General features: G+C 46.9%; 1 protein-coding gene across 2 annotated transcripts; it reads left to right on the top strand.

The window, feature by feature from the left end:
* The first annotated feature begins 7,929 nt into the window (after window positions 1-7,929).
* Window positions 7,930-19,132, top strand: C1R (complement C1r). 2 transcript variants are annotated; one of them, XM_043440922.1, is made up of 11 exons: window positions 7,930-8,084; window positions 8,794-9,022; window positions 11,038-11,230; window positions 11,560-11,706; window positions 11,796-11,992; window positions 12,495-12,642; window positions 12,750-12,871; window positions 15,484-15,562; window positions 15,879-16,034; window positions 17,515-17,589; window positions 18,054-19,132. In XM_043440922.1, coding segments are annotated over exons 1-11 (2,118 nt in total). In that variant the 5' UTR covers window positions 7,930-8,082; the 3' UTR covers window positions 18,824-19,132. The 2 variants fall into 2 exon arrangements, with proteins under 2 accessions (XP_043296857.1, XP_043296856.1); XM_043440921.1 differs by lacking the exon at window positions 7,930-8,084 and adding an exon at window positions 8,577-8,714.
* The last annotated feature ends 5,332 nt before the right edge of the window (window positions 19,133-24,464 follow it).

Raw genomic sequence — 24,464 nt, 5'->3', positions numbered from 1 at the left:
ATTTCAGTTATAATTATTGAAATGGTGGGTAGTGGGAGTTTATTATATTATTTTCTTCAGTGTATGTTTAAAAATGTGTGTGATGAAAAGTTAAAAATAAATAAAGAAGGCTGGTTCTGATCACATAAAAAAAAAAAATGCTGGGGAAAGTCACATGCCCAGGAACCAATGAAGCCTGATATTTGTGATCACATCTTGCTTCCAGCTGACACTGGGCCTGGAATCAGAGGACAGGCCAAGTCTCCACTCTGCCACTCACCGGCAGGGGGACCTCGGGCTCATCATCTAACTTCTTAGCTTCTTCAAGGATGAGATAGAGAGAATATCAGTTCTGTCTACCTAACACAGCTTATCTGTCAGAACGATCTAAGGAAACAGAGTGAGAGGGCTTTGCAAACTGTGGTGGCAAATAACTACAAGTTGAAAGGAAGGGAATTCTGAGTCTGTGAGTTGTCTGCAAGCAGGTTCTAGGTGTGATTCACCTTTGCATGCTCCATGTCTAGCTGCATCATTCATACAATCAATGTAAAAAGGACCTTTAGGTGTTCCTCTGGCTGCCCAGCATCAAAACATCTTTACCACATTTGGGGAGCTCCTCACTGTGAGTCTTGGAAACAGAACCCATCTCCTAGGAGAGAAGATGCAAATGCAGGAAGCATGTCCCTCAGCAGTCTGTCAGCTCTGGAGCAAGCCATACATTCATGCTCTGTTCATCAAAGGCACTGTCTAGAATTTGAATCCAGAAGCAATAATGCCAAGAAGCAGCCCTACAGAACCTCTGGGGACAGTGATAGCCACCCTAAGATGGAGGAGGAGCTGGGGCTTGCAAGCGGCACCCAGCAGCCGGCCCCAGGGGGTGAGCCTCGCAAGGTGAAGTGACTAGGCCATGGCAGGGGCAGGGGCAGCCACATTGTGTCCACTGTTCCTGCTGTGACGTGTCCACACCCGGCTCCCCAGCTCTCCTGGCACTTCTAAAAGCATTCCAGGACTCCTTTAATAAATTCCTCTTCTGCTGAAATCTACCAGAGTTGGTTTCTGTTTCTTGCAATTAAGTACAATGCTCAGTGGATAAACAACAAGGTCCTACTGTGTAGCACAGGGAACTATATTCAATATCCTGTCATACTGTAATGGAAAAGAATATGAATATATATATATATATATAAAACTGAATTACTGCACTGTACAGCAGAAATTAACACATTGTAAATCAATTATACATCAATAAAATAATATTTTTTAGATAAAAGAAGTAAGTTCCGTGAGTATCTGAGGAATGAATGACTACATGAGTGCACCAGTGAGTTCAGACCATTTACTAGCTGCTTCTACCTGTGTGACTTTTAGAAAGTTATTTTACCTCTCTGAGGGTCTCACGTCCTTCCCTATTCTCTATTTCCTGGGTATTCTTTCAAAGACATTCAAGGCCACGAGAATATAAATACTGTGGGGTGTGTGTGTGTTGCATAATAGTCACAATGTTTTAAATTTGACGACATTTTTAATTAAAAATGAATAAATTATATATATATATTGGCCACAGCATGTAGCTTGTGGGATCTTAGTTTCCTGACCAGAAGGGCTTCAGCTGCAAACGGGCCTGTGGGTGCCAGACGGCCTTAGAATAGAAAGGGGGAAGGAGAGGGAGAAAGTGAGGAAGGAAAGGGGAACCAAGAAAGCCCAGAAAAGGAGAAGCAAGGAGCTCACCCCTTCTTCTTGAGGGTCGAAGGATAACCCGGAAAGGAAAAGCCAGAAGGAAGTTAACCAGAAAGAAAATGAAAGAGGAAGAGAAACAGATGAGCTGAAGTAAAAGAAAACCCTCTCTTGACATGGTCTGCTTTAAGGATACACAGACAGGCTCTCTTCCCCCAAATATCTCCCTACCTTGATGCTATAGTGCCTGAAAGCCCAGCATTGTTTTAAAGCATTTTGTGTGTGTGTGATGTAAAATTCATACAACATAAAAATCATAAAGTGCACAATTCAGTCATTTTAGCATGTTCACGATTTGTGCAACCATTAGCGCTTATTCTAGAACATTTCCCTCATCTCCAAAAGAGACTCCAACTCTACCTTCTCCCAGTCCTCTGGCAACCACTAACCACTTTCTATCTCTATGGACTTGCCTGTTCCGGACACGGCATCTCAAGGGGATCATGTAAGAACTTTTGCGCCTGACTTCTTTCATCCCGTGTAATCTTTTCCAGGTTCACCCACAGCGTAGCGTGAGTCAGTACTCCATTTCTTTTCACGTCTGAAAAGAATTCCACTGTGTGGGTAAAATACATTTTGTTTACGCATTCAGCAATGGGTTGATATTTGGGTCATTTTCACTATTTGCTTTTTATGGATATTGCTGCAGTGAGCATTCCTGTGCAAATTTCTGTTTTAAGGGTCTTCAGTTCTCTACTGGAATTGCTGGTTCACATCCCCAGTAGCTCAGCAGTAAAGAATCCACCTGCAATGCCGGAGACACAGGAAACAAGGATGCGATCTATGAGGAGGGAGATGCCCTGAAGGAGGAAATGGCAACTCACTCCAGTATTCTTGCCTGGAGCATTGCATGGACAGAGGAGCCTGCGGCACTACTGTCCATGAGGTTGCAAAGAGTCGGACATGACTGAGCACACACACACACACACACACACACACACACACACACACATACACACATACACACACACGTCCTAACTCAGTGTAACTCTTTGAGGCACTGCCACGCTCTTTCCAACAGTGATTGCACCGTTTTACACTCCCACCAGCAACAGATGAGGGTTCAGGTCCACCATTTGGGATTTTTGGTTGTTTTGCCTTTTCAGTTTTTTGGCTGAGTCACGGAAGTTTGGGATCTTAGCTCCCCAACCAGGGATTGAACCCAGGTCCATGGCAGTGAAGGTCCAGAGTCCTAACCACTGGACCACCAGGGGATTCTCTCAGGTCCACCATTTTTGAAACCCAGTTTTTTAGTCAAACATGGCCTTTCTAACCTAGTCTTAGTCATTTCTCAGGTTTTACTCCAGAGCCACAGAGAGCTGAAACCTACACATAGTACCAAATGCTCAAAATATTAAACTGAGTTACCTTTAGTGTTATTTTGTCTGTTTTGTTTCCCCCTATTCTCCACTATTTGCTAAATTGTATTTAATGAGCATATATTAATTTCACTTATCTCATTTATTTTTATATCTAGGTATATATATTTTTGCCTTGGCAAGGAGAAACTTGTATCATTTTTTCAATCATCAAAATAGATAAATAAAACTAATATATACTCTTAATAAAATTTAGCAAACAATGGAATCTATATGTCTGTGTCAATATATTTTGATCTAGATATATCTAGATATAGATAGAGGTAGATACAGATATAGGTACAGGTATATAGTTAAATCTAAACAGCATATTAAAAGATTAAAAAGCAGAGACATTAAAAGCAGAGCATATTAAAAAGCAGAGACACTGCTTTGCTGACAAAGGTCCATCTAGTCAAAGCTATGGGTTTTCCAGTAGTCATGTATGGATGTGAGAATTGGACTATAAAGAAAGCTGAGTGCTGAAGAATTGATTATTTTGAACTGTCATGTTGGAGAAAACTCTTGAGAGTCCCTTGGACTTCAAGGAGATCAAACCAGTCAATCCTAAAGGAAATCAGTCCTGAATATTCACTGGAAGAATTGATGCTGAGGCTGAAACTACAATACTCTGACCATCTGATGTGAAGAACTGACTCATTTGAAAAGACCCTGATGATGGGAAAGATTGAAGGCAGGAGGAGAAGGGGACGACAGAGGAAGGGATGGTTGGATGGCATCACTGATTCGATGGACATGAGTTTGAGCAAGCTCCAGGAGTTGGTGATGGACAGGGAAGCCTGGCATGCTGCAGTCCATGGAGTTGCAAAGAGTCGGACATGACTGAGCGACTGACCTGAACTGATACAGTTATACAGATATAAATATATCCTCAGAGGAAAAACTTACACTACCTTAAGAAACTTTTTTCTCCCCAGAATCAAATCATACAAGGCATGATCAATATAACAATGTCTTCAATACTGGTTTCAAAATAAGTGCATGAGCAATCATCACAAGGCCATTTCTTCTTTCTGCCCAGGGTATAAGTCAAGGGTATGACACAACATATGAAGGAACTGAAAGTGTTAAGTTGTTCAGTCATGTCCAGCTGTTTGCGACACTAACTGTAGCCCACCAGGCTCCTCTGTCCGTGTAATTCTCCAGACAAGAACATTGGAGTGGGTTGCCATTGCCTCCTCCAGGGGATCTTCCCAAACCAGGTATTGAACTCAGGTCTCCTACAAGGGGCAGATTCTTTACCAGCTGATCCACCAAGAAAGCCTAACACTATGTATAAGTCAAGGTTGTGTGTGGTTGAGCAGAGTGCAGGTCAGGCTGGAGCTAAGTTAATGAGGTCCAGTCATGTTACATGATACCAGGACCGAACTCAGAACCCCTAGGCAGATGGGAGAGCTTCTGCCAAGACTTACCTTCTTGAACCACCTCTTCTACCTGCACATCTGCCATCCTACCCTCACGGTGAACACACAACACACACACACACTGCCGTCCAGATACTAATTTGCATTTGCTAGACAAGATGCCAATTCTTCCTTTTTAAAGATTTTTTTGTGTGTGGACCATTTTTAAAGTTTTTATTGACTTTGTTACAATATTGCTTCTGTTTTATGTTTTGGTTTTTTTCACCACAAGGCATGTGAGATCCTAGCTCCCCAAGCACAGTTCAAACCCTTACCCCCTGCATTGGAAGGTGAAGTCTTAACCACTGGACTGCCAGGGAAGTCCCTAGATGCCCCCTCTTTCTTGCCTCCTAATCTGGCCCTCACCCTCTCCCCTATCTTTTGTTCTTCCTCACCTGGCAGGGCACAGACCATGTGCGGGTCATGTCATGGATCAGCCCTGCCAGCAGATCCACTCCTTGGCTCTGACATACAAGCCTGCTGGCAAAACCTCCAACCAGGATCCACCTGGCCTCTTCCTTGTGCCTGCTCTCAGACTACATTTAGTGATGTCATTCAGTTCAGTTCAGTCGTTGAGTCATGTCTGACTTTTTGTGACTCTAAGTGACCCCAGGGACTACATGGACAACTCTCACATCCATACATGACTACTGGAAAAACCATCGCTTTGATTAGATGGGCTTCCATGGTAGCTCAGTTGGTAAAGAATCAGCCTGCCATTAGGAAGACCTGGGTTTGATCCCTGGGTTGGGAAGATCCCCTGGAGAAGGGAAAGGCTACCCACTCTAGTATTCTGGCCTGGAGAATTCCATGGAGTCGCAAAGAGTGGAAAACGACTGAGTGACCTCCACTTGACAAGACGGACCTTTGTCGGCAAAGTAATGTCTTTGCTTTTTAATACGCTATCTAGGTTGGCCATAGCTTTTCTTCAAAGGAGCAAGCATCTTTTAATTTCATGGCTGCAGTCACCATCTGCAGTGATTTTGGAGCCCAAGAAAATAAAGTCTGTCACTGTCCCATCTATTTGCCATGAAGTGATGGGACCAGATGCCATGATTTTAGTATTTTGAATGTTGAGTTTTAAGCCAGCTTTTTCACTCTCCTCTTTCACTTTCATCAAGACGCTCTTCAGTTCCTCTTTGCTTTCTGCCATAAAGGTGGTGTCATCTGCACATCTGAGGTTACTGATATTTCTCCCAGCAATCTTGATTCCACCTTGTGCTTCATCCAGCCCGAAATGAAATGTACTTCATTTCACATGATATCTGTTCATACAAGCTAAATAAGTAAGCAGGGTGACAATATACAGGCTTGACATACTACTTTCCCAATTAGGAACCAGTCTGTCTCATGTCCAATTCTAACTGTTGCTTCTTGACCTGCCTACAGATTTCTCAGGAGGCAGGTAAGGTGGTCTGGTGTTCCCATCTCTTTCAAAATTTTCCACAGTTTGTGGTGATCCACACAGTCAAAGGCTTTGGCATAGTCAATAAAACAGGAATAGATGTTTTTCTGGAACTCTCTTCCTTTTTCTATGATCCAACAGATGTTGGCAATTTGATCTCTGGTTCTTCTGCCTTTTCTAAATCCAGCTTGAACATCTGGAAGCTTTAGATTCACATACTGTTGCAGCCGAGTGTGGAGAATTTTCAGAATTACTTTACTAGCGTGTGAGATGAGTACAAGTGTGCAGTAGTTTGAACATTCTTTGGCATTGCCTTTCTTTGGGACTGGAATGAAAACTGACCTTTTCCAGTCCTGTGGCCATTGCTGAGTTTTCCCAAATTTGCTGACATATTGAGTGCAGCACTTTCACAGCATCATCTTTTAGGATTTGAAATAGCTCAGCTGGAATTCCACCACCTCCATTAGTTTTGTTTGTAATGATGCTTCCTAAGGTCCACTTGACTTCGAATTCCAGGTTGTCTGGCTCTAGGTGAGTGACCACACCATCATGGTTATCTGGGTCATTAAGATCTTTTTTGTATAGTTCTTCTGTGTATTCTTGCCACCTCTTCTTAATATCTTCTGCTTCTGTTAGGTCCATACCATTTCTATTCTTTATTGTGCCCATTTCTGCATGAAATGTTGCCTTAGTATCTCTGATTTTCTTGAAGAGATCTCTAGTCTTTCCCATTCTATTGTTTTCCTCTATTTCTTTGCATTCTGTCGTTTTTTGAGATTGCACCCAAATATTGCATTTTGGGCTCTTTTGTTGACTATGAGAGCTACTCTAGTTCTTCTATATCTTGCCCACAGTTGTAGATATAATGGTCATCTGACCTACTCCTACTCCTACTCTCCCATTCCAGTCCATTTTAGTTCACTGATTCCTAAAATGTCAGCGTTCACTCCTGTCATCTCCTGTTTGACCACTTCCAATTTACCTTGATTCTGGACCTAACATTCCAGCTTCCTATGCAATATTGTTCTTTATAGCATCATACTTTACTTCCATTACCAGTCACATCCACAACTGGTGGTCCACAGCCACCCTGTTTGCCCAGCCCCTGGTGCCATGACCCTCAGGGGCTCACACTCTGGACCAGATGCTGAGGATAAAAGGATGTCTCCATCCCATCCTCAGCTGCCCTTGTTTCCCTAAGGGACAAGCTCATTGACAGGCCTGAGTCCATTGATGGGGGGAGGAAGGGCCTTTTTCTTTTTCTTTTTTTGTGCTTGGACCTTAGTACCCTGACCAGGGATCAACGCCATGCCGCTTGCCTGGGAAGCTGGTTGTCTTAACCCCTGGACCACCAGGGAAGTCCAGGGAGGGTCTTAAAACAGAGCCTAGTGGTGCTTTGGGGTCATAGCAGTCCCTGTTCTACTTGTCATTTTTAAAAATTTCTTTATTAGCTGCACTGCATGGCATGTGGGATCTTAGTTCCCTGACCAGGGATTGGAAACAAGGAGTTTTAACCACTAGAGCTTCAGGTTAAGTTCTCTCTATGTGTAATTTCCGAGGGAAGCAGGGCGGGACCCCAGGTCAAGCAAGCGTCTCTCTCCTCTGCGCCCTCCTGCACTCCCCATCTCTAATCCTTGCTCCTGTGCCATTATCCTGGGCATTGAACCCTGGTCATTCCTGTACCAGAGCTTCTGGCTAACTAAGGACAGGGAGAACAGGGTTAAAGGAGAAAGGGTCACAAAAGACCCCCCTCAACTGCGATTTCCACTGCTCTTTGGATGGGAACCCTGAACACTCAGCCGCAGTCACCAGAAAGGCCCTGAGGAAGGGTGGGGATTCCCCTGAGATTTAGAAAGGGACATCTGGGCCTCCAACCCAAGGCTTTTCTGTCCCTAAAAATGCAGAAACTTCTCCTTCCCTTACCCTGAAGGCCAGCAGGTGGCAGCACCATCAGGCATTTCACAACCAAAACTAAACCGAAACAGAATTGTTTTTTTCTTTTTTGGTTTTGTTTATGCAAATAGTTAATTCCCTACAAACTTCCTCCCGGAATGGTCACCCCTTCCCCCTCCACAGTCCCTCCCTTCCCCTTCCCTCCCCTGCATGACCCTGCTCTCTCTGCACCCAGAGTGCACGAAGACGCTGTCACGAGAGTCAGAGATCCAACAACAGGCCTTGAGAAATGTGAGTAAGCCTGGTGGGGACCAAGGAAGGAGGGAGACACCAGAGGGGATGATCTTGGGCACGGGAGGCCCCCTGTGCCCAGACTTACTCAGGGAGGTGGGAGCACCCGGCCCCTCCCCATACACCTTATCTCTCCAGTGTGCACACGCATGCACGCTCACAAACGCATGCCCCATCTCTCCTCCCAAGGAGAAAGGAGACTCAGACCCAGGAGGTGAGGCCACACTGCCTTCCTCCTCCAGCTCATAGGGAGCTGTGAGGTGGGGAGGAGTCCCTCAGCCTGGAGAGTCAGCCTCTGTACCTGAGACCCTCTTTCACAGGCGGTCTCTCCCAGAGGTCTTGCTGAGCGTGTGGGAGCCATTTCAGAGACCATGACTGGAAACCCTCACCCTCAGTTTACTGGTCCAAGCCAGCCCGATTCCTGGAAGGGCAGCAGAGTGATGCAACAGGGCAAGGAGGAGGCTGGGGAGAGAGGTGGGGGGAGTGTGGTGACCTCTGGACTGGACACTGCCCCAGGGAGGAGCACCGAGTGCAGCAGCTGCAGGGACCAGCCTCCCCCCTGCACCCTCCCCTCCCACCCTAGGACATCTCCCTGAGATCTAGAATGGACCGAGAGGAAAATGCCCGGCGGTACGGCAATCCCATCCCCTACCAAACTGCTTGGGTCTGCACCCCTCCCGCCCTACAGATACCTTTTTTCTTTTGGCAGGTGGCTTTTATACCTCCTGCTGCCGGTCCTGTTCTACAGGGTTGGAGGCACCATCCCTACCCCTCAGAGGCTCTACGGGGAGGTGACATCCCCTTTGTTCCCCAAGCCTTACCCTAACAATTTTGAGAGGACCACTGTGATCACAGTACCCACGGGGTACAGGGTGAAGCTTGTCTTCTGGCAGTTTGACCTGGAGCCTTCGGAAGGTTGTTTCTATGACTATGTCAAGGTAGGGGGGCAGATTAGGGGGGGTGGGCAGAGGCAGAACTGAGTGTCTCTGGAACCTGGGGACCCGAGTTCTGACCGGCCTGGATAGCACACCCTGCCCGGGGACACAGCCCCAAGCTGGTAAAAGCTGATGGCCAGGTGGGGTTCTGGAAGTCCAGGGGTGTCGAAGATGGGTGGCCACTGGTCTGAGAGACCCTCGTGGAGCACAGAGGGGAGAAACAGAGAGAGAGGGGACAGGCCTTGCTCTTGGGGAATGCACTGTCCACAGGAGTCCCCCAAAAACCTTCCCTGTCTGCTTACTTGCCCAGAGGATTTTGGAAACTTCCATACCTCGGTTTCCCTGTTGCCATGGAGAGTGTCACCGTGGCTGCCTCCTCACCAGGAAGACAGGGACATGGGGAAGCGGCATGTGTGTGGTGGTGGCTCAAGGGTGGTCTCCAGCCAGGACAGTGGGCTCAGTCCCCTTTCCTCTGTCACGACCGAGGGCCCCGTCTCAGTCCCTCTTTCTACATCCAATAAAAATGAGATTCCTGGAGACTTCCCCAGTGGTCCAGTGGCTAAGACTCTGTGCTCCCAAGGCAGGGGGCCCCGGTTTGATTCCTGGGAAACAGGAAACTAGGATCCCGCCTACTGCACTGCACAGCACACACACACACACACACACAAAATGAGATTCTTGATTCAGGATTCAGATAGAGCCCATAAACACTATTTCCAGGAGATCCCCTGGAGGGTATAAAAGAATACCATGAAAATGCCATATCTTACGAGCCCAGAGGACTTGAGATGTCAGCAGTGCTGGTAGGGAGGGTCCTGGTGGCAGGCAAAGTGCAGATGAGGTAGGAGGGGGACGTCTTCTGCTTTGCAGGAGCTAAGGAATCTGTGAAGGAAGAGAGGTAAGGGGAGCTCAGTGATGCTTGCTAAGCCGGCGGGTCCTGGATGCTCACATTCAGCTGAATATCAGGAGTCATGGCTGGACAGGAATGGGTTGACCAAGACAAGGTGGAAGGACAGGACAGAGGATAAAGCAGATCATCCAGGCTCTAGAGATGAAGGAATGATATAAACCAGGTAGAGGCAACCAGGATTCCAGGTCTGGAAGAGATTCCAGAAGGAGGGATTCAATCCCACAGAAGCTGGGTGGGGGGCGGGGGAGGGACCTTTGGAGGTGCTGGTCTCAGTGAGGTCACTCATCAGAGGCCTAAGGACAAGGTTATCTCAGGCCACCAGGAAGAGATGGGGGTAAAGAAAGGTCTGACACACGTTGTTGTTCAGTCACTAAGTCGTGTCAGACTCTTTGCAACCCCATGGACTGCAGCACACCAGGCTTCCCTGTCCTTCAGCATGTCTCCGAGTTTGCTTGAATTCATCTATTGAGTCAGTGATGCCATCCAACCATCTCATCCTCTGTCATCCCTTCTCCTCCTGCCTTCTATCTTGCCCAGTATCAAGGACAATTCCATGAGTCAGCTCTTCATATTAGGTAGCCAAAGTATTGAAACTTCAGCTTTAGCATCAGTCCTTCTAGTGAATAATCAGAGCTGATTTCCTTTAGGATTGACTGGTTTGATCTATTTGCTGTCCAAGGGACTCTCAAGAGTCTTCTCCAGCACCACAATTTGAAAGCATCAGTTTTTCAGCACTCAACCTTCTTTATGGTCCAACTCTCACATCCATACATGACTACTGGAAACATCATAGCTTTGACTAGACGTACCTTTCTCAGCAAAGTGATGTCTTTGCTTTTTAATATGCTGTCTAGGTTTGTCATAGCTGGGGGTCATAAAAAGGGAGGGCCGAGTCCAGACACGGGATAACATGCAAGGTCAGTCGATGGGGATGCAGGACAGAGGAAAGTCCTCTGGGGAAGCAGGTAGACAGCAGCTGGAGACCATCCAGCGGGGCGGGGAGGAGGGGGCAGGATCCCATCTCCAGGATAAGAGAAGGATGACCTTCATAACCTTCCATGTGGGATGTGTCCCCTCAACAGCTTGTCCGTCTGTCCCTCCTCCACAGATTTCTGCTGATAAGAAGACCATGGGGAGGTTCTGTGGGCAGCTGGGTTCTCCCCTGGGCAACCCCCCAGGAAGGAAGGAATTCATGTCCCAAGGGAACAAGATGCTGCTGACTTTCCACTCGGACTTCTCCAATGAGGAGAACGGCACCATCATGTTCTACAAGGGCTTCCTGGCATACTACCAAGCCGTGGGTGAGTGGTGCCTGTGCTGGGCTCCTGGGCTCATACTGAATGGGGGCCAAAAAGGGAGATTCTTGAATCCAAAGATTTGGGAAGCCAGGCCTTCTTGTTTTTTCCCAAGAGAGCTTTTTCTAGGAGAGGGCTATCCCCCGGGGTCCTCTCCCCACTGAGCAGGTCCCAGAAAGGGTCAGAGCGGCCCAGAGTTCCAGGTGGCCTGAGATAACCTTGTCCTTAGGCCTCTGATGAGTGACCTCACTGAGACCAGCGCCTCCAAAGGTCCCTCCCCCGCCCCCCACCCAGCTTCTGTGGGATTGAATCCCTCCTTCTGGAATCTCTTCCAGACCTGGACGAATGTGCCTTGCAGCTCAACTCGGTTGAGGAGGATGCCCCGCCTCGGTGCCAGCACCTGTGCCACAACTACGTGGGCGGCTATTTCTGCTCCTGCCGCGCAGGCTATGAGCTCCAGCAGGATGGGCGTTCCTGCCAGGGTGAGGTCCTGCCTGGGTGGTCCCAGCGGAGGCATGGGCTGAGCAAGGTGGGGCTCACTGGGTGACCCGCTCTCGCTCTGCTCTCCCAGCTGAGTGCAGCAGCGAGCTGTTCACGGAGCCCTCCGGCTACATCTCCAGCTTGGAGTACCCCCAACCCTACCCCCCCGACCTGCGCTGCAACTACAGTATCCGGGTAGAGCGGGGCCACACCCTCCACCTCCAATTCCTGGAGCCTTTTGAAATCGACGACCACCAGCAAATACACTGTCCCTACGACCAGCTGCAGGTACAGCCAACCCACCCCCAGAAATCCTCTCGTCCCCATCCCTACACGTCTCCTCTCATCCCTCCTCCCCACTGGGCCATCTGGCCAATGGGTGCAGAAATGGCCAATGTCCCACATGAGTTGTCCTACACACCTGGCTTCCCAGGTGTCTCTAGTGGTAAAGAACCCATCTGCCAATGCAGGAGGTGTAAGAGATTCAGGTTCAATCCCTGGGTCGGGAAAATCCTCTGGAGGAGGTCATGGCAACCCACTCCAGTATTCTTGCCTGGAGAATTCCATGGACAGAGGAGCCTGGCGGGCTACGGTCCATAAAGTTGCAAAGAGCTGGACTCGACTGAGCAACTTAGCGCACACTCCTGGCTGGTGGGTCCTAGGGAGGCTTTCTCCTCTCCAGATGAAAACATACACTAAGCAGGATCCACACCACCAGCACCACTGCCTTAGCCCTGCGTCTGAATTGGCGACATGACCCTCCCTCTGTCCACCCCCACCACTGCCACAGATCTATGTCAAGGGGAGGAACATTGGTGAGTTTTGTGGAAAGCAAAGGCCGGAGCACATTGATGCCCAAAGCAACTCGGTGGACCTGCTCTTCTTCACGGACGAGTCAGGGGACAGCCGGGGCTGGAAGCTGCACTACACTAGTGAAGGTAAGGCTGCCTGGGGCCCCTCAGGGGCCAGAAACGGGGCAGGATGAGGCAGTTAGAACGGAGGCCAGTGGCTCGGAAATAAACGTGCCCTCTGATCTCCGTAATAGTCATCAAGTGCCCCCAGCCCAAGACCCTGGACTCATACACCATCATTCAGGACCCGCAGCCTCAATACCAGTACCGGGACTATTTCATCGCCACCTGCAAAAAAGGCTACGAGCTCGTGGAGGTAAGAGCCAGGGCCGAGGGGAGGGAGCTGACCCAGAGTCCGGCATAATTCACACGGACTATGGAGGCTCAGCCCCACATGGAAACATAAGCATGTTTGAGCTGGAAGGGTTACCCAGCCTGCTCCAACTTGACTGCACACTAGAAATAGGATTTCAGAATTCTGATGTCCAGTCCCCTGCTAGAGACTAGTCCATGGGTCTGAAGGGGAGCATGGGTATCAGGATTACCTATAGTTACTTGGTGATTCTAATGCCCAGCCAAGTCTAAGAACTATGGGACCTGGCCCTATAACTCACCATGCAGTGAGGAACCAAACAGGTGGGGGTGGAGCTGAAGAGCGAGACCTCACTCACTCAACATCACTGGAATTGTGTACAACAGGGACCGGCAACAAATCCCCTGCCTCTTGCCCCAGGGCTCTCGGTTTTTGTTTTTAAAACCTACCTGGCTTTACTCGATGATTCATGAATCGGGCAGCATTCCATCAAACAATCAGAAGAGGCTCCGTTTATGTCCACCGGTGGTCTTAGCCCAGACCTACCACCCTGTCCAGAGCTTTGCAGACCCAGGAGAGAATGTGGTTTGCTCCACTGGTGAATCTTACAAAAGCCAGGAAACTAAAATGCTACTCTCGGGACTGCCTGGTGGCCCAGCGGTTAAGAATCCACCTTCCGGTGCAGGGGGCGTGGGTATGACCCCTGGTTGGGGAACTGAGATCCCACATGTCTCAGGGCACCTAAGCCTGTGCACCACAACTACAGAAAGCAGTGAGGAATCAGTGAAGGCAATTAATAATAAATAAATAAATAAATGCTATTTTTATGAACCATACAATTGGAGTTACCCTGGCCAGGGGCCTGGGACTGGACATCCCATCTTTGTCCAGTAGGTCCCCTCGGAAGACCCACCCTGAATCAGAGAAGAGACCTTCGGTTGGTTGTGGTGAATTCACCCAACAAACATTTTAAGTGTTGATTCAGTGACAGGCAGTGTTCTGGATGTGGGAGGTACAGTAAAAGAAACACACATGTTCACACAGGTTTCATGGAGCTTACCTTTGAATAGAGATGAGTCAGCCAGATCACTGCTTAGTCCAGGAAGGACTGGGGGTCCTGGGCACACCCCTCCCCACCGTTCAGGTTACAACCTGCCCCACCTATGCCACCAGCACCCTTACCTCGTCACTTATCATTCACATCATCAACTTTAAACCTACTCACACAGTTTATCTCACATTATTTACTTTTTATTTGACTCAGCAGTAAAGACTCCACCTGCAATGCAGGAGACATGGGTTCAGTTCCTGGGTGGGGAAGACTCCCCTGAAGAACGATATGGTAACCCACCCCAGTATTCTTGCCTGGAAAAGTCCACGGACAGAGGAACCTGACGGTCTACAGTCCATGGGGTTGCAAAACAGTCGGGACATGCCTGAGCGACTACATGATAATTTACATTTTGCTCAGATATCCTAGTTCTCATGCACATTCTCTTGCAGTCTGGTCCAGGGCTAACAATCTGAGATGATTGTTGGTGTTAATAAAACTCACTCATGTTCTCCAGTTACTTTTCATTTCAGAGGGTGCTGTCTCCTGGCCTGTCCCCACCATCTGCTGGCCTAGGATAGCACTTAGCATATGTCAGCATCTTGAGTCCCCTTGAAAGTGGCTGGGCTGCACTAGCATTTTAGGAAAGACCCTTAGCCTTGAGAAGCCTGCAGTCTGGGGGCAATGGGGTGATACGGGGCTTACCTGGCAGAGCAGTCCAGAGGGAAGAAACATGGCCCTACTTCAGGGCAGAGACTTTTGTTTCAATGGAGAGAACGAGCAAAACTGTGCTTGTGGCTTGTTTGCTTTTTAATTAAAAACTGTGAAGTTCAGGGACTTCCCTGGTATTGTGAAGTTCAGGGACTTCCCTGGTATTCCAGTGTCTGAGATTCTGCACTCCCAAAGCAGGGGGCCTGGGTTCGATTCCTGATCTGGAAACCTGACCCGACACACCTCAACTAAAGATCCCACAATGAAGATCGAAGATCCTGAGTGCCACAACTAAGACCCAAAGCAGCCAAAATAAATAATAAATAAATAAATAAATATTTTTAAAAATAAAATTACGGGGTTCAACTGGACCTCAGTGGAAACTCTTGAAATCCCAAGAGTCTAGAGAGGGGATTATTGGGTATAACAACTAGCCCTAGCTCTGATATATTTTTTTAAATTATTTATTTATTTATTTACCTATTTGGCTGTGTCAGCATGCGGGCTCTGTAGCTGTGGCATTCAAGCTTAGTTGCTCCTCAGCATGTGGGATCTTAGTTCCTCGACCAGGGATCAAACCCATGTCCCCTACACTGGAGGACAGATTCTTAACTACTAGACCACCGGGCAAGTCCCCAGTTCTGGCTTCCTGCTGTGTGGCTCAGTGCACCCATCTGTCAGTCTGGTCTGAGAGGACCGGCTAGGAAGAGGGGCCCAGGGGCCACATCCACAGGTGTTGAGGTTGGAGGGCTGAGAGCTGACTTTGCATCCTTACTGCTCCCCTGTGGGCAAGGGCAGGAGGGAGCCTCAGGGCCTCCTGGTACTAATGGCTTCTCCACCTCTGCTCCAACAGGGCAACAAGGTGCTCCTGTCCTTCACAGCTGTCTGCCAGGATGATGGCACATGGCACCGAGCCATGCCCAGGTGCAGGAGTAAGTTGCAACTCAAGCATGTGTCTCCCCCCAGGAGAAGGGAAGAGGGTCGGGCCTAAGCATCGCCCCCCAAAAGCCATTCCCCTGACTTGTCCTTTGAAGGCTCCAGCCCACCGGGAACCAGTCGGCCTTCATCTCTGCAGATGAGGGGCTCTGCCCAGAACTGAGTTTTATCCCATCCAATTCTCATGCATCACGAAAGCCCCCAGTGACCATATCTCCCGAAGGCTCTCAGCATGTTCAGTGGGTTCCCACCCCTCCCACTGAAGTTCCGGTACAGTCCTCAGCTCTCACGTGGCCCTGTGTTCTCTCCAAGTCAAGAACTGCGGGCGGCCCCGAAGCCTGCCCAACGGGGCCTTCAATTACATCACCAGAGAAGGAGTGAATACCTACGAGGCCCGTATCCAGTACTACTGCGATGAGCCCTTCTACAAGATGCACACCAAAGACGGCACAAGCGAGTCTGAGCGAGGTAAGGACACGTGTAAATGGCCATCTTCTCCCTCTTGTTGGAACATCTTCTGCAATTTCTTTCAACAGAGTCTCCAAGGAGGGAATATTAAGATATTTATCCCGGGCACTGGCTTCAGGGGTGCCAGGAGGCTTCTAATAAGGTTGGAAAAGGAAACATTTGAGCTGATAGAATGAAAGACTTGAATCTTATAAACAGCCCTCTCTCACCCCACCCCCACCACCACCCTCACCAGCACCCCCACTACAAGTTTATCAGTGGGGTTTCCTCAGCACTCTCCCCACATTCCCTCTCAGGTTGCTGTGTTGTGACTTTTTGCACTACTAAACTGCTTTCAGACTCATCAGTGGGTATCTTGAAAACTTTTTAGTGGAAGAAATCACATGATTTGTAGGTTTAAAACATGCCAAAAAAGAAAAACAAATCTTGTTTATAGGCTATTACTGTTGCTATTGTTAGTCACTCAGTCGTGTCCGACTCTTTGTGACCCTAAGGACTGTAGCCCGCCAGGCTCCTCTGTCCATGGGATTCTCCAGGCAAGAATACTGGAGTGGGTTTCCATTTCCTTCTCCATGTTTACAGGCTATATAGGGTATTATTTAAGAGCTGGACTTTGAAGTAAGACAACTCTCTATTTGCATCTTGGTTCTGGCACTTAGAAGTTATATGACCTTGTGTAAATTATTTAAACCCAGTTTCCTCAGCTCTAGTGTTAGTCACTCAGTCGTGTCCGACTCTGAGATCTCATGGACTGTAGCCTGCCTGGCTCCTCTGTCCATGGAATTCTCCAAGCAAGAATACTGGAATGGGTAGCCTTCCCCTTCTCCAGGGTACTTCCTGACCCAGAGATCAAACCCTGGTCTCCTGCACTGCAGGCTGGCACTTTACTGTCTGAGCCACCAGGGAAGCCCTCCTTGTCTCTAGGAGGAGGGTAATGATGCATATCTGAAAGCGTCACCAAGGTGCGTCAGTAAGATAAAATGCTGAGCGTCAAGCAAGGTACACTGTCCACAATCAGAAAACATAGCTACGGGGAATTTCCTGACAGTCCAGCAATTAGGACTCCACGTTTTCACTGCTGAGGGCTCGGGTTCAATCTGTGGTTGGGGAACTAAGATTTGCACAGCAGAGCCAAAAAAACACCCTCAAAAAACAAAACAAGAAAACATAACTCCCACTATCATCCGCTACCCAGCACCAAGATGCAATAATGATAAAATCTTCTTGATAAGTTCCTTCCAGTTTTTGTGTCAACTTTCACACATAGGGATCACAACAAATACGAGTTAAGCATTCTGATTTTTCCATTTAGCATCAAAACAAAAACACACATGGAGCTTTTCAAAACACACACATTCAGTATCCCATCCGCAGGTATTCCAACCTTTCCCTTTGTTCCTCCTCCTTTCTGTGCTCACTTTGGTGCCCTTGGCCCCCGCCCACAACCCCCCAGCCTGAGCTCAGCCCCCTCTCCCCTCAGGGCTGTACACCTGCACAGCTCAGGGCATTTGGAAGAACGAGCTGGTAGGAGAGAAGATGCCTCGGTGTTTGCCAGGTGAGTGGAAGCCCTCCACTGTCCTCTGTGGCCTTGGCAGCCATGCAGGGCCTCAGAGGAGGGGTGGCATAGACAAGAGAGAGACAGTCCCGCCTGAAGCTGAAGACGGACATGGGGCATCTGGAAAAAGGAGAGGAGATGCCCCAGGAGAAGGGCAGAGGGACCCAGAGAGCTGGCCCTGTCCTGACAGTCCTGGACTTTTCACTGAGCAGATGGGAGACCAAGAATAAATAAAAAGGGCAAGAAAAGCCCTAGCAAAGAATAAACAAGAACGAAGAGAGATGACTGACAATATGCCAAAGAGGGGGGGTGAGGAGAGGGCTGGCGGGGGAGGATGGGGAGAGAGGGAAAGGCCCTGAACTAAAAAGAGGGGCAAAGGGGAGGGGCCAGGCCATGGAGGGAGGAGGGTGGCCAGGTGCTGACTTTTCTACACCCCCCCCGCCCCTCCATTGTCTCCTCCCCAGTGTGCGGGAAGCCAGTCCACCCCGTGGAGCAGAGGCAACGCATCATTGGAGGCCAGAGGGCCAAGCTGGGCAACTTCCCCTGGCAGGCCTACACCAACATCCACGGGCCCGGGGGTGGCGCACTGCTGGGGGACCGCTGGATCGTCACAGCCGCGCACACCATCTACCCCAAGGACCACGAGGCACAGGGCAACCCCAATTTAGACGTGTTCCTGGGCCACATCAACGTGGAAGATATCACCAAGCTGTCCAACCACCCAGTCCGTAGGGTCATAATCCACCCAGACTACCGCCAGGAAGAGTCCCACAATTTTGAGGGGGACATCGCCCTCCTGGAGCTGGAAAATAGCGTCACCCTAGGCCCCAACCTCCTGCCCATCTGCCTCCCAGACAACGAGACCCTCTATGACCCGGGTCTCGTGGGCTATGTCAGTGGCTTTGGGATCATGGAGGAGAGAATTTCTCACAACCTCAGATTTGTCCGTCTGCCAGTAGCTAGGCGAGAGATTTGCGAGCGCTGGCTCCAGCAAAAAAACAGGAATGATGTGTTTTCTGAAAACATGTTCTGTGCTGGGAACCCAGCCACAAGGCAGGATTCCTGCCAAGGGGATAGTGGAGGGGTCTTTGCAGTGAGTGATAAGAAAAATGACCGCTGGGTGGCCACGGGCATCGTGTCCTGGGGCATCGGGTGTGGTGAAGGGTACGGGTTCTACACCAATCTCCTCAACTACGTGGACTGGATCAAGAAAGTGATGGAAGCAGAAGACTGAGCCCAGGATTGCCTAGGTCCAGAGAGGAGTATATTACAAAAAAAATTTTTTATCTGACCAGTTGTTGATAACTTCTAAGAATCCATATTAAAATCACTAATGCAGAAAGACACCATGTGAAATAAATTCTCTTCTCTATAGTCCCATCTACTTTCTTCACCTGAAACAACCCAAAGGTCACCTTTATTTCCCCAAAGAATTGCACAAGATATATTCCACCATATCTAGGTATCATTGTCCTCTTCCATTTTTATACCATGGCATAACTGAATATAGAATGTCTTCCAAATAAAATTTTATGGGAAAGTCCATTGTGTAAAGTGAATTTAAAGCAGTATTTATAAGTATATTTAGTGACATCAGGGCTTCCCGGGCGGCTCTGCCATAGAGTCTGCCTGCCAGTGCAGGAGACAAAGTTTCGATCCCTGCTCTGGGAAAATCCCACACGCCTCAGAGAAACTGAGTCCGTGCACTTGGGCTCCACAAACTTCCAGCTGAAACTACTGAAGCCAGTGTACTCTAGAGCCTGTGCTGGGCAATAGGAGAAGCCCATGTAACAATGTAGACCCAACACAGCCAAAAAAATTAATTGATTTTTTAAAATATTTAGTGAAATCACAAGTAAAATATTTTCATAGGAACACAATGGGAATAGTTAAGTTGCTGCACACATTTATCATTAGAGTTGTAGATACTTTATCTCTGTCTTTTGTTTTGATTATACACTACAAAAAAAATCCTTATTTTCCCACATAAACATTTGCAGATACAAGATCTTTTTTAACAGGTCAGTTTCCAATCTCTAAATATTCCTTAAGAGAAGAGTGGTATGAAATTTTTGTTCCCAAATTGGGTCACTAACAGTACTTTTTCTAATCATTTATTTACATATGTATGTATTTACTTTTTGGCCACACCTCCCAGCATGTGGGGTCTTAGTTCCTGGACCAGGAATGGAACCTGTACCCCTGTAGAGGAAGTGCAGAGTCTTAGCCACTGGACAACCAGGGTAATCCCATTAACAATATTTCCAAATAATTTATATTACTTAAGATATGTTTAAAGGCCAGAGAAGGACTGAAAACTTCGGATAAACAATGTAAGTACTTATGTCAGAATATTATCATGACATTATTGCATGTATATTGTCACCTTGCTTATTAAACTTTTATGCAGAGTACATCACGAGAAATACTGGGCTGGATGAAGCATAAGCTGGAATCAAGATTGCCAGGAGACATACCAATAACCTCAGATATGTAGATGACACCACCCTTATGGCAGAAAGCAAAGAAGACCTAAAGACCCTCTTGATGAAAGTGAAAGAGGAAAGTGGAAAAGTTGGCTTAAAGCTCAACATTCGGAAAACTAACATCATGGCATCTGGTCCCATCACTTCATAGCAAATAGATGGAGAAACAAAGGAAACAGTGAGAGACTTTATTTTGGGGGGCTCCAAAATCACTGCAGATGGTGACTGCAGCCATGAAATTAAAACATGCTTGCTCCTTGGAAGAAAAGCTATGACCAACCTAGAGAGCATATTAAAAAGCAGAGACATTACTTCGCCAACAAATGTCCGTCTAGTCAAGGCTATGGTTTTTCCAGTAGTCATGTGTAGATGTGAGAGTTGGACTGTAAAGAAAGCTGAGCGCCGAAGAATTGATGCTTTTGAACTGTGGTGTTGGAGAAGACTGTTGAGAGTCCCTTGGACAGCAAGGAGATCCAACCAGTCCATCCTAAAGAAAATCAGTCCTGAATAGTAATTGGAAGGACTGATGTTGAAGCTGAAACTCCAATACTTTGGCCATGTGATGCTAAGGACTGACTCATGAGAAAAGACCCTGATGCTGGGAAAGATTGAAGGCAGGGGGAGAAGGGGACGACAGAGGATGAGGTGGCTGAATGGCATCACTAACTTGATGGACATGAGTTTGAATAAACTCTGGGAGTTGGTGATGGACAGGGAGGCCTGGTGTGCTGCAGTCCGTGGGGTCACAAAGAGTCGGACACAACTGAGCACCTGAACTGAACTGAACTGATTATTGCACAACTGACTCTGCTGAACTTGTCTGAACAATCTTACTTGAGCTGACTCACACAGGCCTGAATAAAAGATCAAGGCAGAGTTAAAACATTCCTGAGTAATGACGAATTTGTAAGTCCAAATGTAGGTCCACAATCCCTTATCTGGCACCCTCAAGTCCAAGTGCCTTCCAATGTTCAACATTTTACAGATTTCAGAAACACAATATACCATCTGTGTAATGTAATACCATCCTATTATAACAGTGTCCAGGGCAGCACCCTGCAAGAAACAGGTAAGTGAAGTAAGTCAGAAAGAGAAAAACAGATATCATATATTCTCACATACATGTGGAATCTAGAAAAATGGTACTGATGAACCTATTTGCAGGACAGGAGAGGCAACACAGATGTAGAGAATAGCCAAGTGGACATGACAGATGGCAGGGTGAGAAAGGGGGTGTGGGCCGAGGAAACCAGATCTGAAAGAGACACGTGCACCCCAATGTTCATCGGAGCTCTGTTTATAATAGCCAGGACATGGAAGCAACCTAGATGCCCATCAGCAGACAAATGGATAAGGAAGTTGTGGTACATATACACCATGGAATATTACTCAGCCATTAAAAAGAATTCATTTGAATCAGTTCTAATGAGATGGATGAAACTGGAGCCCATTATACAGTGAAGTAAGCCAGAAAGATAAAGATCGATAATGTATACTGACGCATATATATGGAATTTAGAAAGATGGTAATGATAACCCTATATGCAAAACAGAAAAAGAGACACAGATGTACAGAACAGACTTTTGGACTCTGTGGGAGAAGGCGAGGGTGGGATGTTTTGAGAGAACAGCATCGAAACATGTATATTATCAAGGGTGAGACAGATCACCAGGCCAGGTTGGATGCATGAGACAAGGGCTCGGGCCTGGTGCACTGGGAAGACCCAGAGGGATGGGGTGGGGAGGGAGGTGAGAGGGGGGATCGGGATGGGGAATACATGTAAATCCATGGCTGAATCATGTCAGTGTATGGCAAAAACCACTATAATATTGTAAAGTAATTAGCCTCCAACCAATAAAAATAAATGGGAAAAAAAGAAAGGGCGTGTGGGATGAATTGGGAGATTGCGATTAACATGTATGCTATTAAAGTTATGTATAAAATAGATAACTAATGAGAACCTCTTGTGTAGCACAGGGACCTCTACTCAATGCTCTGTGGTGACCAGAATGAGAAGGAAATTCAAAAAAGAGGGGACGTGTGTATACATATAGCTGATTCACTTTGCTATACAGCAGAAATTAGCACAACATTGCAAACAACTATACTCCAATTTTTTAAAAAGAACAACTCTTCTGAAAAAACATTTGAATAGTCATAGTAAGTGTGATAGATAAACACTCTGGATAGTTACCTATCAGTTACTGTCAGGTTTTGCCACTAAATAAGTTTTGGTGTCAAACTTGTTAAAACACTTTCTGTTTTTAAGAGCATTTTAGATGTCAGGATTGTGGACTACTGTAGGTGAAAATGAAAAGAAAACGTTTTCTCATGGAGCCTACGTGAAAGCATACACAAGTGGCGTGGGCTACGTTTGAAGAGTATATGTTGATTGCAGTTTTTTTAATGTTTAGAAATGTTTTTAGAAGTGAAACACTTTCAGGATTCTGATGGAGATAGGAGTGCAGTGGGTGGAGATGAAAATGGTAAAAACTAAAACTAGATCTAAAAAATTTCAGTTGTATGTTATTTCTAAGATTCTTGGCAAATTTAAGATTCTGAGTCCCTGGTCCTTATTGTAATTATCTTATGTGATCTCAGGAGAATTCAATGACTGCTCTGACCTTCCTGGTTCCCACTCTCTTCCCCCAAAGTCATGTGCATCTTATTCTTCAAGGGCACAGAATAGAAAAATGAGGACAAAACCAACATTCTGTGAATAGGCAATTAACAGAAAAAAAGTACAAATTGCTTTTGGACTTTTGGGATTAACCTAACTCATAAAAAGGAATATATTTAAATTAAGATGCCACTTTTTTTACCAATAAGATTTACCAGTAATATAGTATATTGGTGAAGACATAGAGAAGACAGTCACTCATGCGTTGTTTTGGTTTTTTGGGGTTTTTTTGTTTTGTTTTGTTTGGAATGTAAATTGGTACAAACTCTATAGAGAGCAATTTGCTAACATGCAATCAAAGTTACAAAGGCACATTCCTTTGACCCCACAATTCCACCTCCAAGAATTTTTCCCACAGATATTCTCATATATGAGATAAATGACCTAAGTACAAGGGTAGACACTCCAGCATTGTTGGTTATAGCAAAGTATTAGAATCCTGAATTCTGAAAGTTCTAGTACCAAAGTTTCAAGCAAATTATGGAATATCCAAATAATGGAATACAACACAGTCATTCAATCTCTAAGACAGATAAATGAAAAAAGTAAGAAGCAGAACAGTGTAATAAAATATTACCATTTGTATTTTAAAAAGAGTAGTTATATATTGCTTTTATATGTATAAAATATCACTGGAAGGTTAAATAAGAAACAGTGGTGGTTTCTGGGGGAAGATAGTAGTGAAAAGAAAAGTTACCACTGTATTCTCTTTTGATCTTCCCAATTTTGAGCCATGTGGGTGTTTTACCCAGGCTTCCCAGGTGACTCTGTGGTAAAGAACCTACCTGCCAATGCAGGTGATGTGGGTTCCTTCCCTGGGTCAGGAAGATCCCCTGGAAATGGATATAGCAACCAACTCCAATATTCTTGCCTGGAAAATCCCATGGACAAAGGAGCCTGGCAGGCTACAGTTCATGGGGTTGTAAAGAGTTGGACACGACTTAGTGACTAAACAACAACAGGAAGATGTTCCAAAAGCAAAGACAGAGCTGTATTTAGTTCAGTTCAGTTGCTCAGTAGTGTCCAACTCTTCACGACCCCATGGACTGCAGCATACCAGGCTTCCCTGTCCATCACCAACTCCTGAGCTTTCTCAAATTCATGTCCATTGAGTCGGTGATGCCATCCAACCATCTCATCCTCTGTCATCCCCTTCTCCTCCCACCTTCAATCTTTCCCAGCATCAGGGTGTTTTCTAAGGAGTCAGTTCTTTGCATCAGGTAGCCAAAGTACTGGAGCTTCAGCTTCAGCATCAGTCTTTCCAATGATATTCTGGACTGATTTCCTTTAGGATTGACTGATTCGATCTCCTTGCTGTCCCAGGGACTCTCAAGAGTCTTCTCCAACACCACAGTTCAAAAGGATCAATTCTTCAGAGCTCAGCTTTCTTTATGCTCCAACTCTCAGAGCTGTATTACAATATTTTTAATTTTTGAAAGGTTTAAGGAAATAACCTCATTGAAAAAGCTTATATTTAGCAAAGACTGAAAAAATTCAGATATTCAGAGACTTCAGGTGCTAGGGTGCTAAGTCGCTTCAGTCGTGTCCGACTCTTTGCAACCACCAGGCTCCTCTGTCCAAGGGATTTTCCTGGCAAGAATACTGGAGTGGGTTGCCATTTCCTTCTCCAGGGGATCCTGCTGACCCAGGGATGGAACGCACATCCTTTACGTCTCCTGCATTGGCAGGCAGGTTCTTCACCACTAAC

The sequence above is a fragment of the Cervus canadensis genome, chromosome 21, assembly GCF_019320065.1.
Source record: "Cervus canadensis isolate Bull #8, Minnesota chromosome 21, ASM1932006v1, whole genome shotgun sequence".
NCBI lineage: Eukaryota > Metazoa > Chordata > Mammalia > Artiodactyla > Cervidae > Cervus > Cervus canadensis.
The sequence above is the reverse complement of the archived record's forward strand: the minus strand, read 5'-3'. Positions and strand labels throughout refer to the sequence as shown.